The sequence below is a fragment of the Dama dama genome, chromosome 23 (assembly GCF_033118175.1).
Source record: "Dama dama isolate Ldn47 chromosome 23, ASM3311817v1, whole genome shotgun sequence".
Taxonomy (NCBI): Eukaryota; Metazoa; Chordata; class Mammalia; order Artiodactyla; family Cervidae; genus Dama; species Dama dama.
Window position 1 is genome coordinate 71,299,451 of NC_083703.1, and position 13,415 is coordinate 71,312,865.

General features: G+C 46.5%; 1 protein-coding gene across 1 annotated transcript in view; it reads right to left on the reverse strand.

The window, feature by feature from the left end:
• Window positions 1-13,415, reverse strand: part of PTPRT (protein tyrosine phosphatase receptor type T) — a 787,366-nt gene that overhangs the window by 680,215 nt on the left and 93,736 nt on the right. Inside the window, exon 3 of the mRNA XM_061125699.1 lies at window positions 3,868-3,949. Within this exon, the coding sequence (XP_060981682.1) occupies window positions 3,868-3,949 (82 nt within the window). The remainder of the gene's footprint in view (window positions 1-3,867; window positions 3,950-13,415) is intronic.

Below are 13,415 nucleotides of genomic sequence, written 5' to 3' on the forward strand. Positions count from 1 at the left end.
GGTGCTCAAAATTCTCCAAGCTAGGCTTCAACAGTATGTGACTCAAGAACTTCCAGATGTTCAAGCTGAATTTAGAAAAGGCAGAGGAACCAGAGATCAAACTGCCAACATCTGCTGGATCTTAGAAAAAGCAAGAGAATTGCAGAAAAACATCTATTTCTTCTTCATTGACTATGCTAAAGCCTTTGACTGTGTGGATCACAACAAACTGTGGAAAATTCTGAAAGAAATGGGAATACCAGACCACCTGACCTGCCTCCTGAGAAATCTGTATGCAGGTCAAGAAGCAACAGTTAAAACCAGACATGCAACAACAGACTGGTTCCAAATTGGGAAAGGAGTACGTCAAGGCTGTATACTGTCACCCTGCTTATTTAACTTATATGCAGAATACACCATGTGAAATGCAGGGCTTGATGAAGCACAAGCTGGAATCAAGATTACCGGGAGAAATATAAATAACCTCAGATATGTAGATGACACCACCCTTATGGCAGAAAGCTAAGAAGAACTAAAGAGCCTCTTGATGAAAGTGAAAGAGGAGAGTGAAAAAGTTGACTTAAAACTCAACATTCAGAAAACTAAAATCATGGCATCTGGTCCCATCACTTCATGGCAAATAGATGGGGAAACAATGGAAACAGTGACAGAGTTTATTTTCTTGGGCTCCAAAATCACTGCAGATGATGATTGCAGCCATGAAATTAAAAGACACTTGCTCCTTGGAAGAAAAGTTATGACCAACCTAGACAGCACATTAAAAAGCAGAGAACATTACTTTGCTGACAAAGGTCCATCTAGTCAAAGCTATGGTTTTTCCAGTAGTCATGTATAGATGTGAGAGTTAGACCATAAAAAAGGCTGAGTGCCAAAGAACTGATGCTTTTGAACTGTGGTGTTGGAGAAGACTCTTGAGAGTCCCTTGGACTGCAAGGAGATCAAACTAGTCAATCCTAAAGGAAATCAGTCCTGAATATTCATTGTATTTGTTGGAAGGACTGATGCTGAAGCCAAAGCACCAATACTTTGGCCACCTGATGAGAAGAACTGATTCATTAGAAAAGACCCTGATGCTGGGAAAGACTGAAGGCAGGAGGAGAAGGGGACAACAGAGGATGAGATAGTTTGATGGCATCACCAACTTGATGGGCATGAGTCTGAGCAAACTCTGGGAGCTGGCGATGGACAGGGAAGCCTGGCATGCTGCAGTCCATGCGGTCGCAAAGAGTCAGACACAACTGAGCAACTCAACTGTCTGAACTCCCCCTGTCCATCTGCTAAGTATACACCTTGGGGACAAAGGCCTATCTATCTTGGTCACTTGAGTATCCCCTGTGTCCAGCAGAAGTTCCTGACACATAGCTAATGATCAATAATTGACTACTGAAAGAAAGAATGAAAAAAACCCAAACTGGATATGAATGGAGCATGCAGAATGGGCTTTGGCTAGGCCCTGGTCAACTCAACATGACTCACGATAGATCTGAGAGAACTATGTGCACCACCAATATTTGTATGTAGAGTTAAATGGGATTTTCCAATTCCAGCCCCTATCACAGAGTCTTCATATTTTGATTTCTAGGAAGTTTAAACTTAAGCCTCCTGGGCATCTAGGCTGAACTCAGACGAAGCATATTATGCAAGAACACAGTCAGGGGCACATCTTCCTGAGTTATGTCGCATGGCCCATTTGCTGGGTAACTGGTTCTCGGCAATTCCATAACCAAGTCATCTACTCTCTCCTCAGCAGGAGTGTGAAGCTGTCATAAAAATCCTAAACTCAGAAGCAGCCCCGATGGGAGGATTCCAAGAGGAGCCATGAGACTCTGAGGGTAGACACTTCAGAGAGCTCTCGCCCATGGAGATTTCTCTGAGAGAAGGAAGCATGTGGCTGCAACAGTAAACCATAGATGGTGTGAAGAGTTCCGGCAGAGCCAAGACTGAGAGAAGAGAGTGTCAGGTTGGGTGTCATGGTGAAGGCAAAGGTACCGTAGAGGACAGAGTTCTGGGATCCCAGGAAAGAAAACCAGGCCGGATCCTTTGGGGAAGAGCCCAAGGTCACCTACCAGAAAGACCTAGTGCAAGCGTCCTGCACAGGCCAAGCAGCAGGCAGCAGCTGGATGCAGCTCCAAGGATGGGATGCATGCAGGGCTTGGGGAAAGCACAAGGTCTGTTTCAGAGAGACTCACTCAAAACTGGGGGCTGTGCAGGGATGAGTGTGTGAGGCTAGGTGGACCACAGGTAGACCAGACGTCTCCTGACGTGGTCTGAGGTCAACAATCATCTTCCAATGGGCAGCAGGCACTGATGTCCAATATCAAGGGAGGGGGAGACTTCACCCTTGAAAGAAGGACTCATAAGTATATCCACTACACAAAGGTAGATACCTTAGGCCAAAGTAATGGAGAATCATCTGATAGGATGTCAGTATTACTGAGATGCTGGCTGACTTCTAGGAAGGAGGTGTCTCTTGCACAGACCCCAAACACAGTTACCCTAAATGTTGTCTTGCCAAAACCCCTTGGAACTCAGCTCAAATTCCTCCAGAGATGGTGCTCTAGGACAACAGGTCAAACGATATCACTAGAGTGCTGGGGAAGGAAGTGATGCCTGAGGCTCTGACAAATTCACTGCAGTAGAGGTGGAAAGAATCAGTCCAATGAAAGCAACATGGGGACTTCCTGGCAGTGGGGGGTGGGGGGGTGGTGCAAGTGGCAAAGACTCCACACTCTCAATGCAGGGGGCCTGGGCTGAAGCCCTGGTCAGGGACCTAGACCCCACGTGCCACGATGAAGAGTTCACATGCCACACTAAGACTCAGCATAGCCAAAATACATATTTAGAATAAAAAGCAACATGGACGGGGCAGAAATGAGAATAGGCCCAATATGGAAGGAACAAAAGGCATAAAAAGACAGGACATATGACATCTCTTGAGGGAATAGCAAACTGCACCAGAGTCCATAGCATGACTTGTGGCTTTAAGTAAGAAGCAGAGAAAGGACCCTCCTAGGAATTAGTTACTTGATACCTGCCAAGTAACTAATGAGAATCTCCAATCTGCAGACACTAGCTAATGGGGCTGGCAACCTAGCCAGCCCTCATATAGGGCTGCCTTAATCCACATGCATACCCCTTTGATTATAATATCTCCATCAAATGTCACAAGATATGATGCCCTTTCAACTACCTGTACCCAGGATTGGTCCCCTCTGAGATGTATATAGTGAACCCAGGACCCACAGCTCCTTGCTCAAATACATTTAAATATCTTAGCCTAAATACAGTAGAGAAAGAGAACTTTCAGTGGAAATGGTCTGGGCATGGAGTGGAATGACTTTGAGAACTCTCAACCCTGTACCATAAGTACTAACCACTGTGTGAAATCTCTCCCTACGCCTACACAGAGTTGATGAGGGTATTTAAAATTACTTTTAAAGAATTAATAGCTTAGTGGTACTTTTCCCTGTGAGTGAACAGTGTGCTAATTTGCTCAGTGTTTCTGGTATTGGTTCTTTTTTTAAGACAATTGCACAAGATTCTATCCAGAGCCCTCTAATTCTTCCACTTCAGTGGTCTGAATCCCACTAATAAACAATCAGGACTTTAGACTCCTTTAATAATGAAGAGAGATTCAAACGAAGATGTTTTGCCACTCTCTGCAAATTCCTGGAGGTGCTTGCCTGTTGAACAGGCCAGCGAAATTATGGATTTATTCAGGACTGATTGCATTGAGTATGTAAGCATTTTTTGAAGGATTAAAAAAGAGAGAGAGTGAGGGATGTTTGTGAGCTGAATGAATAGCGGGGATTGCAGCCGCCAAACCACATGAAACGAGGCTATGCTTAGAGCAGGGAAGAGACTTACTGCACGGATGGGCAAGGACCCGGACCTCGTCCACAGCGATGTAGCCAGGATGGCCCTTCAGAGAGACGGATTCAAATATCACCTGCAACACACAAGGCAGGAGTCACTTTTGCAGAAGGGGTGGTAGGCGTTCATCACAGCTGCCAACCTCCAAACAATTTATGTTTCAGCTTCCCACCAGAACTATCCTAAGAGGTCTTGAATTAGGCTAGGATATTACCTTGGCAATTGACACGGATTTTCAAAATAAGGTAAAAAGGTCACCTTCTGGTGACCAGCAAAGGAAGAACCAGCCACATGGAACATTTCTAATGACTTTCAGAAATAACCCTCGGATGCAAGGAAAACAACCCAAACTTGGCCTTGAAACTCCAATAGGCACCTTTTTCATTGTTGTTTCAAGCGAAGTACAGAGAAGAATTACTTCCTACTAGCTCCACTTTCTTGTGCAGGGTGAGGAAGAAGCCACCATAAGCCAAGAATGGTTTACCTTGATTTGATTCCACATCCTCAAGGAATATAGTCCATCTGAATGACCTAATGACATCTCTTAAAAATAAGCCCCCCCACACCACTGTTCCTATCCAGGAATCCCAGGGCAACAAGTTCTTTGATCCTCTATTCTGACTCCCACCCGAACTGCTTACTTTAGTAACCAGCTTGTCACCCAATACCCATTTTCACAAAGGAGATATGACCATTTGTGTGGACAGCACGACCAATGCCCTTGATGTCCCTAAGTCCAATGGCCTCATCTTCCAATCAGCTTCAGCCACGTGCTCACATGCGTCCTCCACGTGCCCACACTTGCCTCCACGTGCCCACACTCACCCTCCACGTGCCCACACTCATCTCCACGTCCCCACACTCACCTCCACGTGCCAACACTCGCCTTCACATGCCCACACTCAGCTCTGCATGCCCACACTCACCTCCACGTGCCCATGCTCACCCTCTGCGTGCGCACACTTACCCTCCACATGCCCACACTCATCTCCATGTGCCCACACTCATCTCCACATGCCCACACTCACCCTCCATGTGCCCACACTCGCCTTCACATGCCCACACTCAGCTCTGCATGCCCACACTCACCTGCACATGCCCATGCTCACCCTCTGCATGCCCACACTCATCTCCACATGCCCATACCCACCCTCCACATCCCCACACTCACCTCCACGTGCCCACACTCACCCTCCACGTGCCCACACTCACCTCCACGTGCCCACACTCACCTCCACATGCCCATACTCACCCTCCACGTCCCCACACTCACCCTCCATGTGCCCACACTCACCCTCCACGTGCCCACACTCAGCTCCGCATGCCCACACTCACCCTCCATGTGCCCACACTCATCTCCACGTGCCCACACTCATCTCCACATGCCCACACTCACCTCCAAGTCCCCACACTCACCCTCCACGTGCCCACACTCCCCTCCAGGTGCCCACACTCACCTCCACGTGCCCACACTCACCTCCACGTGCCCACACTCACCCTCCACATGCCCACACTCACCTTCACATGCCCACACTCAGCTCCGCATGCCCACACTCACTTCCACGTCCCCACACTCAGCTCCGCATACCCACACTCACCTCCACGTGCCCACACTCACCTCCACGTCCCCACACTCACCTCCACGTGCCCACACTCACCCTCCATATGCCCACACTCGCCTTCACATGCCCACACTCAGCTCCGCATGCCCACACTCACCCTCCACATGCCCACACTCAGCTCTGCATGCCCACACTCACCTGCACGTGCCCATGCTCACCCTCTGCATGCCCACACTCACCCTCCACATGCCCACACTCAGCTCTGCATGCCCACACTCACCTGCACGTGCCCATGCTCACCCTCCGCATGCCCACACTCACCCTCCACGTGCCCACACTCAGCTCCGCATGCCCACACTCACTTCCACATCCCCACACTCACCTCCACGTCCCCACACTCGCCTTCACATGCCCACACTCAGCTCTGCATGCCCACACTCACCCTCCACATGCCCACACTCAGCTCCGCATGCCCACACTCACCCTCCACATGCCCACACTCAGCTCTGCATGCCCACACTCACCTGCACGTGCCCATGCTCACCCTCCGCATGCCCACACTCACCCTCCACATGCCCACACTCAGCTCCGCATGCCCACACTCACTTCCACATCCCCACACTCAGCTCCGCATGCCTACACTCGCCTTCACATGCCCACACTCAGCTCCGCATGCCCACACTCACCCTCCACATGCCCACACTCAGCTCCGCATGCCCACACTCACCCTCCACATGCCCACACTCAGCTCTGCATGCCCACACTCCCCTGCACGTGCCCATGCTCACCCTCTGTGTGCCCACACTTGCCCTCCACGTGCCCACACTCAGCTCCGCATGCCCACACTCACTTCCACGTGCCCACGCTCACCCTCCATGTGCCCACACTCGTCCTCCATGTGCTCACACTTGTCCTTCACCCCACACACTGGAGTTTTGAGCTTCCTGCATTTTGGCACACCCACACTCCTCTCCCAACTCACTCCCCTTAAATCTGCTTCTTTGGCACATATGGTACCCTGGGTCTCAGCTTTTCTAGAGACTGTATGCTGCCTGTTATAATCTCAACAAGCACACGGTCCCCTCACTCTGTCAACTAATCACCCATATCCATTGCACCTAAAGCCCCAATTCCTCATTTTGTTGTTGGCAAGTCTATCGCAAAACTGCTTTCTCCACCTCTATATCCCCACACAAACGTCTCCCTTTCAACGTCACCTGCCCAATCCCTACAGATAACCACATCACATCTTTAAGAAACAAGAGGACTGCAGAGGAGCTGACTTCTAACTTCTTACCCATCAACCTAACCTTCATGGGTCAGATGACTGCACATCACCCACTGTCCACTCTCTGTAAGGCACACCCCAGTGCCCCTGACTCTACCTCTGCTGTATTTTCCAGCTCCTTGGTGCTCCCTCTTCATCCTGTATCTCCAAACCCTCCCTTTTATTCTGACTCTGACAAACACGCTACTGCTACTGCTAAGTCACTTCAGTCGTGTCCGACTCTGTGAGACCCCATCCCTGGATTCTCCAGGCAAGAACACTGGAGTGGGTTGCCATTTCCTTCTCCAATGCATAAAAGTGAAAAGTGAATGTGAAGTCGCTCAGTCATGTCTGACTCTTCGCGACCCCATGGACTGCAGCCTACCAGGCTCCTCCGTCCATGGGATTTTCCAGGCAAGAGTACTGGAGTGGGGTGCCATTGCCTTCTCTGACAAACATAGATGCTTGGATTTCTCTTACTCTTTAAAAGCTACCCTCTGGAAGCAGTCGTATTTACAGTCCAGTCGTGTTTCAGTCACATTTAAATTTTTTCAATAGCTTTAATTATACTCCCTCTACACTTCCCAACTTCTCAGGGCAAAACTTCAACCCCTGTCACCTGGACTTTGTCCTCGACACCACCCCAACCCTGATCTCAGGGAAGACTCCAACAATCTCTTCGAGGTGCTCTTACCACCTAAGTCCAATAGATATATTGCAATCTATATCTTACTTTAAGAAGGAAAATAGTGTGGGGCTTGGGCTCTGGGTTAGAATGCCTGAGTTTCAGTCCTGGATGTACCACCGTGTGTGTGTACACCTTGATCGAGTTACCTTACTGCTCTGCACCTCAGTTTCCTCATCTGAAATTATAGTGTCTACCTTGTTAGGTAATTATTCATGTTAAGGGAGTTAATATACTAATTTCCGTAGGAAAAAATAAAAAGAAAATATAACAAACACAGAAAACGCATTTAAAAGAAATAGTGTGAAAATATTCAAATTGTGTAGTAAAAGTGATAAAAGTAAAACAATTCTATTGTGTTAATAAATAGGTTAAAACAAAGAAAAGCTCTCAGACTGTCTAAATGAACAAAGTCTAATCACATGTCATAAGATAAACACCTAATATAGAATGACTCAGTAACCTTAAAAATAACAAGTCAAAGACATAGGAAAATATGAAAGTACAAATAAACAGAAAATTATTACTGTAAAAATAATGCTAAAGCATCACAGTAGAATTTAAATGAAAAAGAAATATAAAAACCACAAAAGATCATATAATAGGCTAACATCTAACTTCAATAAATTCTTCTAAGAGGAAACTATACAGGCACGATTCTATATATTTTCTAACTAAATTCCCTGAAGCCATAAACTAATGACAAAAGCTTAAAAATCAATTTCTTAAAGTTGAAATATTGTATATTTCTTAAATACATAATAACTATGCTGTCAAAGTATGTTTTGTTAACAAAAGTCTGAATGAAATAAAATTAAAAGTCAAATGGCAAGTTAAGAACAATATCTGTAATATACATGCCAGCTAAAAGGTAAATATCACATTCTGTGTAAAGAATCCTTGAGAATCATCAAAACAAATAAACTCTCTAAAAGAAAAATCAGCGAGTTCAGCAGGTTATTCACAAAAGATGAAGTAGGATTGGTAATGATTTATGAATGTAATGTTTTTAATGACACTAGGGAGATTATGGCAGATGAATGTTTTCATCTTAACCCTTTCCTAGATTTCCCAAATTCTCTACAATAAAAATGAGCTTCTTTTTATTTACAATAAAAATTAAGTGCTTTAAGCTGTATTACATTTTCATATCTCTCTGCATATTATACTACCCCTGTGTCATGAACATTAACTAACTCCACTACAACACCTATCACAGAAGAGTGTAAATGCCTGTTCACGAATTATTTCATCCTGTAAGCTCTAAGCCTATTGGGAGCAGGAACAGTATCTCATTCATTCATATTCACAGAGACTCTCCTCTGTACCAAGGATTCAGGCATTCACGGGGAGGGGCTAAAAAGTGAACAAGAAGCTTAGGGTTCTAGCGCTGATAAACTTTACATTTCACGAATGGAAATGGAAATTATACAGATAAATAAGGAAATTAAATTCATTTTGTGATTAAGTATAACTAAGTGGGAGAGGGTCTACTTCACTCTAAAAAGGTGATAATTAAGAGGAGACCAGAAGGATGAAACTGGCAATTTAAGGAAGAGGTGGTGGATGTGCAAAGGCCCTGAGGCAGGAAAGAACTTAAGGATAATCTGGGAATATAAGAATGAGACCCTGGTGTGGCTGGGATATAGCGAGTAAGCTAAAGAAGCACAAGGCAAGGCTGGAGTGCTAGCTGCAGGTCAGATGACATGGAGTGCTATAAGACTTATGGGAGTTTGAATTTTCTGGTATTACTGAGGCATTTGAAGCTGGGAAGTGACATAATTTAATTTACATTCAAAAAAGTTCATTCTGGCTCTTCTATGGAAATTGACTAGGGCTGGAGGTGGAGCTTGAGCAAGAATGAAATTGAACAGTTGGCTATAGTAGTGGTCCAATCAAAAGATGAGTACGGCTTGGACAATGATGTTGGCCATGAGGAATAAAGATGCTGATGATATGAGAGATATTTTCAAGGTAGAGATGAAAATAATTACTGCTAGATTAAGAGGGGAAGAGTGAAGAAAAGAGAAAATACAAAGAGAATTCTTCAATTTAAGTCTTGAGCTTCTAGGCTGATTGTGGTGTCATTTATTAACACGAAGAAAATGAATGTGTGTGTGTCTGGGCACACAGGCCGAGATATATCACAGTTTTTTTTTTCAAGATGCCAACTAAACATCTTAGTGGACATCCTGAGGAAGCTGATATTACATTCCGAAGCTCTTGGGTGATCTAGGACCAGAGTTACAAATGTGGTAGTATTGGCATCTAAATGTCATTTAAAGCTATACAACTAGATAAGGTCATCTTGGAAGACAGAGTAGACAGTTCAAAGAAGAGGACCAGGGCCTAAGGCCAAGTGCAGAAAGCCCAAATAGAGGATTTCTTAGGAGAGTAGAGATTGGAACATGGTTTTAGGTAGAGGGGAATGAGTCAGGGAAGTAGCATGAGATACAAGGGAATAAGGAGTTGCTGGAACAGATTCTAGAGGGGACAGAAGTCAAATGGGGTCAGGTTGCTGGTGGAGTTACCAGTACTGAACAGAGGGGGACCTCATCAACTGAGATTGAATAATAACAGAAATAGAGAAATAAAACCATAGTAACAAAGGTCGACCACATTAACCCTTTATTAGCAGGTGGTCTCAGCCTAGCCTCTCAACAACCCTATGCGGTGGGGCTGGCTAAATTACCAAAGCTCAGAAAAGAAGCCAGAGGCAGGTAGGAGGGCTGAGACCCTGGTCTCCTGGTTCACAGCCAAGTCCATTACTGGACTTTATTGGAAAGCAGTCCAACTCTCATTTTTAACCAAAACACTTGGTTAAGCAGAGTTCTGACTTTTTTCCCAGTTACTCAAAGTTCAACTCTATTAATACTCCTCTAATGCTATTTCTCACGCCATCACTCAGTATGCAACCTATGTCATAATTATCAACAAATATTCCATGAGCGAACCCAAGGCTGGTCATGAGAGAATGGATGTGTGATAGTGAAACATACATCTGTTCATTGCTCAGTGTCCTTCCTGTAGCAGAAATAAGAATTCTATAATGAGATAGAGAATCTTTTATTCATCAGAATTCCTCTTGGGAATGTTTTTTCTGTAACACACCATGGTAGGTGAGACTTGGGTTTCTCAAATAGGAGACAGTAATATTCTGTAAGAAATAAGAGGAAGAAGGTACTGCTTTTTTTTATGAAATAAATGAATAATTGTAAAATGCTTACAATACATATTTGTAAGATGCTGGTGAATGGTACTGTTATTACTGCCCTTACTCTGGACAGAGGGATGGGAGATGAGAAGGAAAATTCAAGGGCATGGTGGAGAAGAAGAAAGAAAGGGACTTCCCAATGTGACAACCCCTTGTGCCCTCAGCGCAAGTTTCCACTAAGGTTCCCACACTCACCAGACTCTGACGTGAGCTATGAAAGGTGGAAACCGGTGGTGGCTGGGCCTTGGGTCCATGTGGGGAGGTACACGGAAATTAAGAGGCACGGGTGGTTGCAGGTGCTATGGGAGCTGGGAAGGGGACAGAGTGCAGAAGCATGGGGAAGGGGACAGTGACAACCCACAGACTCCTTGATGAAGGCTCCAGGACCACAAGATATTAGAAGCAGGGTCTGTGGTATGTTTACAACACAAGGCAGGTCCTGGATGAAGCTGAGAATGAAAGTACCTCCCAGAACAGATGGGGAGTATTCTCCCCATCACTGCCAGTGTGCTCAGAGCAGAATGCTCACACAACCTCCAAGAGCAAAAAAAAAAAAAAAAGTCATGCAAACTGCCATGAGATAGAGCCCTCAACAGCCTGACAGCAGAGGGTCACAAGGCCGGGGGTATCAGCAAGAGTGCCAGGAAGTCCACCATCTTCCCCAGAAAGGAAAGAAAAGGACAACAGGCCCATGATGGATGGGCTTGGACCCTCAAGGGCCCACCTGGCCTCACCTGCTGAGCTTGTCCTCCAAACACTGAACTCTCATAAGTGGGCTGACTCTCAGGCCCACACACATGAGCCTGGGTAAGCTGCCTGCTTCCAGAAACAAGGGCCAACCCTGGGGAGCATAATGCCAGGCACTGGAGAGGGAGATCTCAAGTGGTGGCTAGAATGTGCCAACAGTAGATTATGGGATTGCAAATCTGAGTCACAGAGAAGCAATGGGAATGGAGAAGAAGTTGGCAGGGCCAGTATAGCCCCAAAGCCCCAAACACCTGCTCATCCATCCTTGCACGCTTTATAGTTCTGAATGAGATCCTGGCAATGCAAATTATTGCTGGGATTCATGGCTCAAGCTTCTGATCACAAGGAGTTTTGTAAGAAGCCATGGGACAGGGGGCCATGGAACAAAATCAGAGAAATCAGGTTTGGCTGCAGCAAGAGATTATAAGCATAGCAGCATGACCAGGGACATTCAAACATCCGGAGAAATGTGAGTGCCCCTCTGAATTCTCACTGCTGATAAAAAAAAGGAGGAAGCCCTCGTAAACAAACAGAACAGCAGAACAGAATTTGGTCTTGTCTGGTTCAGGAAAAGCAGCTGTCACGCTGCAGCTCGGGCCCCAGGGCGAGGTTCCCGACTGACCAAGCTCTGGGGAATGTGGACGACTAGAGTCCTCTCTTTGGGTCAGAAGGTGCCTGGGAAAACAGCTGCAGCCTCAGGTGGAAAGGGTCACCCTGTCAACGTGCTTCTGGTGCAGGGGTCCTGGTCAGGAAGATCCCACCCAGAATCTTACCAGTTCCAGTTCCTGGGGGCAGACACCACAAAGGGGCAGAGTGAGGTCAAGACCCTCGGTGACAGAAAGACCTGCTCAGGTGTTCTGAAGTGAGGCAGAACCGTCGTCTTCAAGCCAAGCACGCGCATAAGAAAACCCCAACCAAGGCCCTTGAGGAATGATAGTCAGCAATGGGAGAAGAGACAGAGGAGTGAGTGAAGAATTGTGAGAAAAAAGGCTCCTCTAGTGCCATCCGCGTACAGGGGACGAGAGGGGCGGGTGGAGGGAGACAGAAGACCATCCGCGATGCTCCATGTCAGTGTATGAAGACAGGGACGCTGGGGCATAGGAACTGGACCACACCTTCCCTGAAGGAAAGTCTTCAACCCCAAGGCGGCCGTGTGCCCCGACTATCAACTATGCACCCGCAAGCCCCAGACCCTCAGAGATCTCCTGGTATTGGGGGAAACGGAGCTTTCCTGGAAAGGGACAAACCTCTCCCAGTGCAGGAACTGCTGGGCCAAGCCAGGAAGTCAAGTCCCAAGAGAGGCTCAGAGATGAGTCACCCCCCCCCCCCACAAAACCCTCCAAAAAGCAGGGTATGTGCCCATTTGGGGGAGGGTGTGAATACGTCAGGAAATGGTTTAAGGGATTTGACATTTTCTGGTCACTGTCGAAGGTCTCAAGCAGACAATTTGTGGAGCAAAACATTTCAAGGGGCTGCAAACACCTTCTCAAAAGATAAGAGACAGAAAAATCTTGGCTAACCAGAACTTCTCTTTGGAAGGGACTACATATATGTTCATGATGGGGAGATTGCTTGGGGTGAAATCAAGACACTCTTTTCCAGACCAGCCCAAGGAGGCCTGCGTAAAAGAGAAGGAGGAGGGTTTGCTGTCTAGCAGGGAGGGGAGAAGGGTGAATGAAAGAGGAGATGCGGTGGAGTTTAAAGAAGGTAGAGACTCGCTCACCACCCCATGATGCCTCCGGAACTGTGAATGAAGGGACCAATTGCACAGAACACCAGAGGCCAGAGGAACGTCTGAGAAAGGGACTGGGCTTCATGTTCCAATTAAATTCAAGTTGAGTGAGTCTTAAATTTCAGGGGTCTACACAGCTGAATCAAAAGGCAATTTCACTGAGGCAGGTGATGGAGAATAGAGCGAGGAAGTGGTGGCACAATTAATTAAAGTTCTTTTATTTTTTAAAATATTGGGACAGAAAAGCAGAATCATTAAAAAAACTGAAATAGAATTAACATCACCTGGAAAGGAGTAGCCATGTGCAGCACGGCTTCAGCTGCACCAGACAAGCC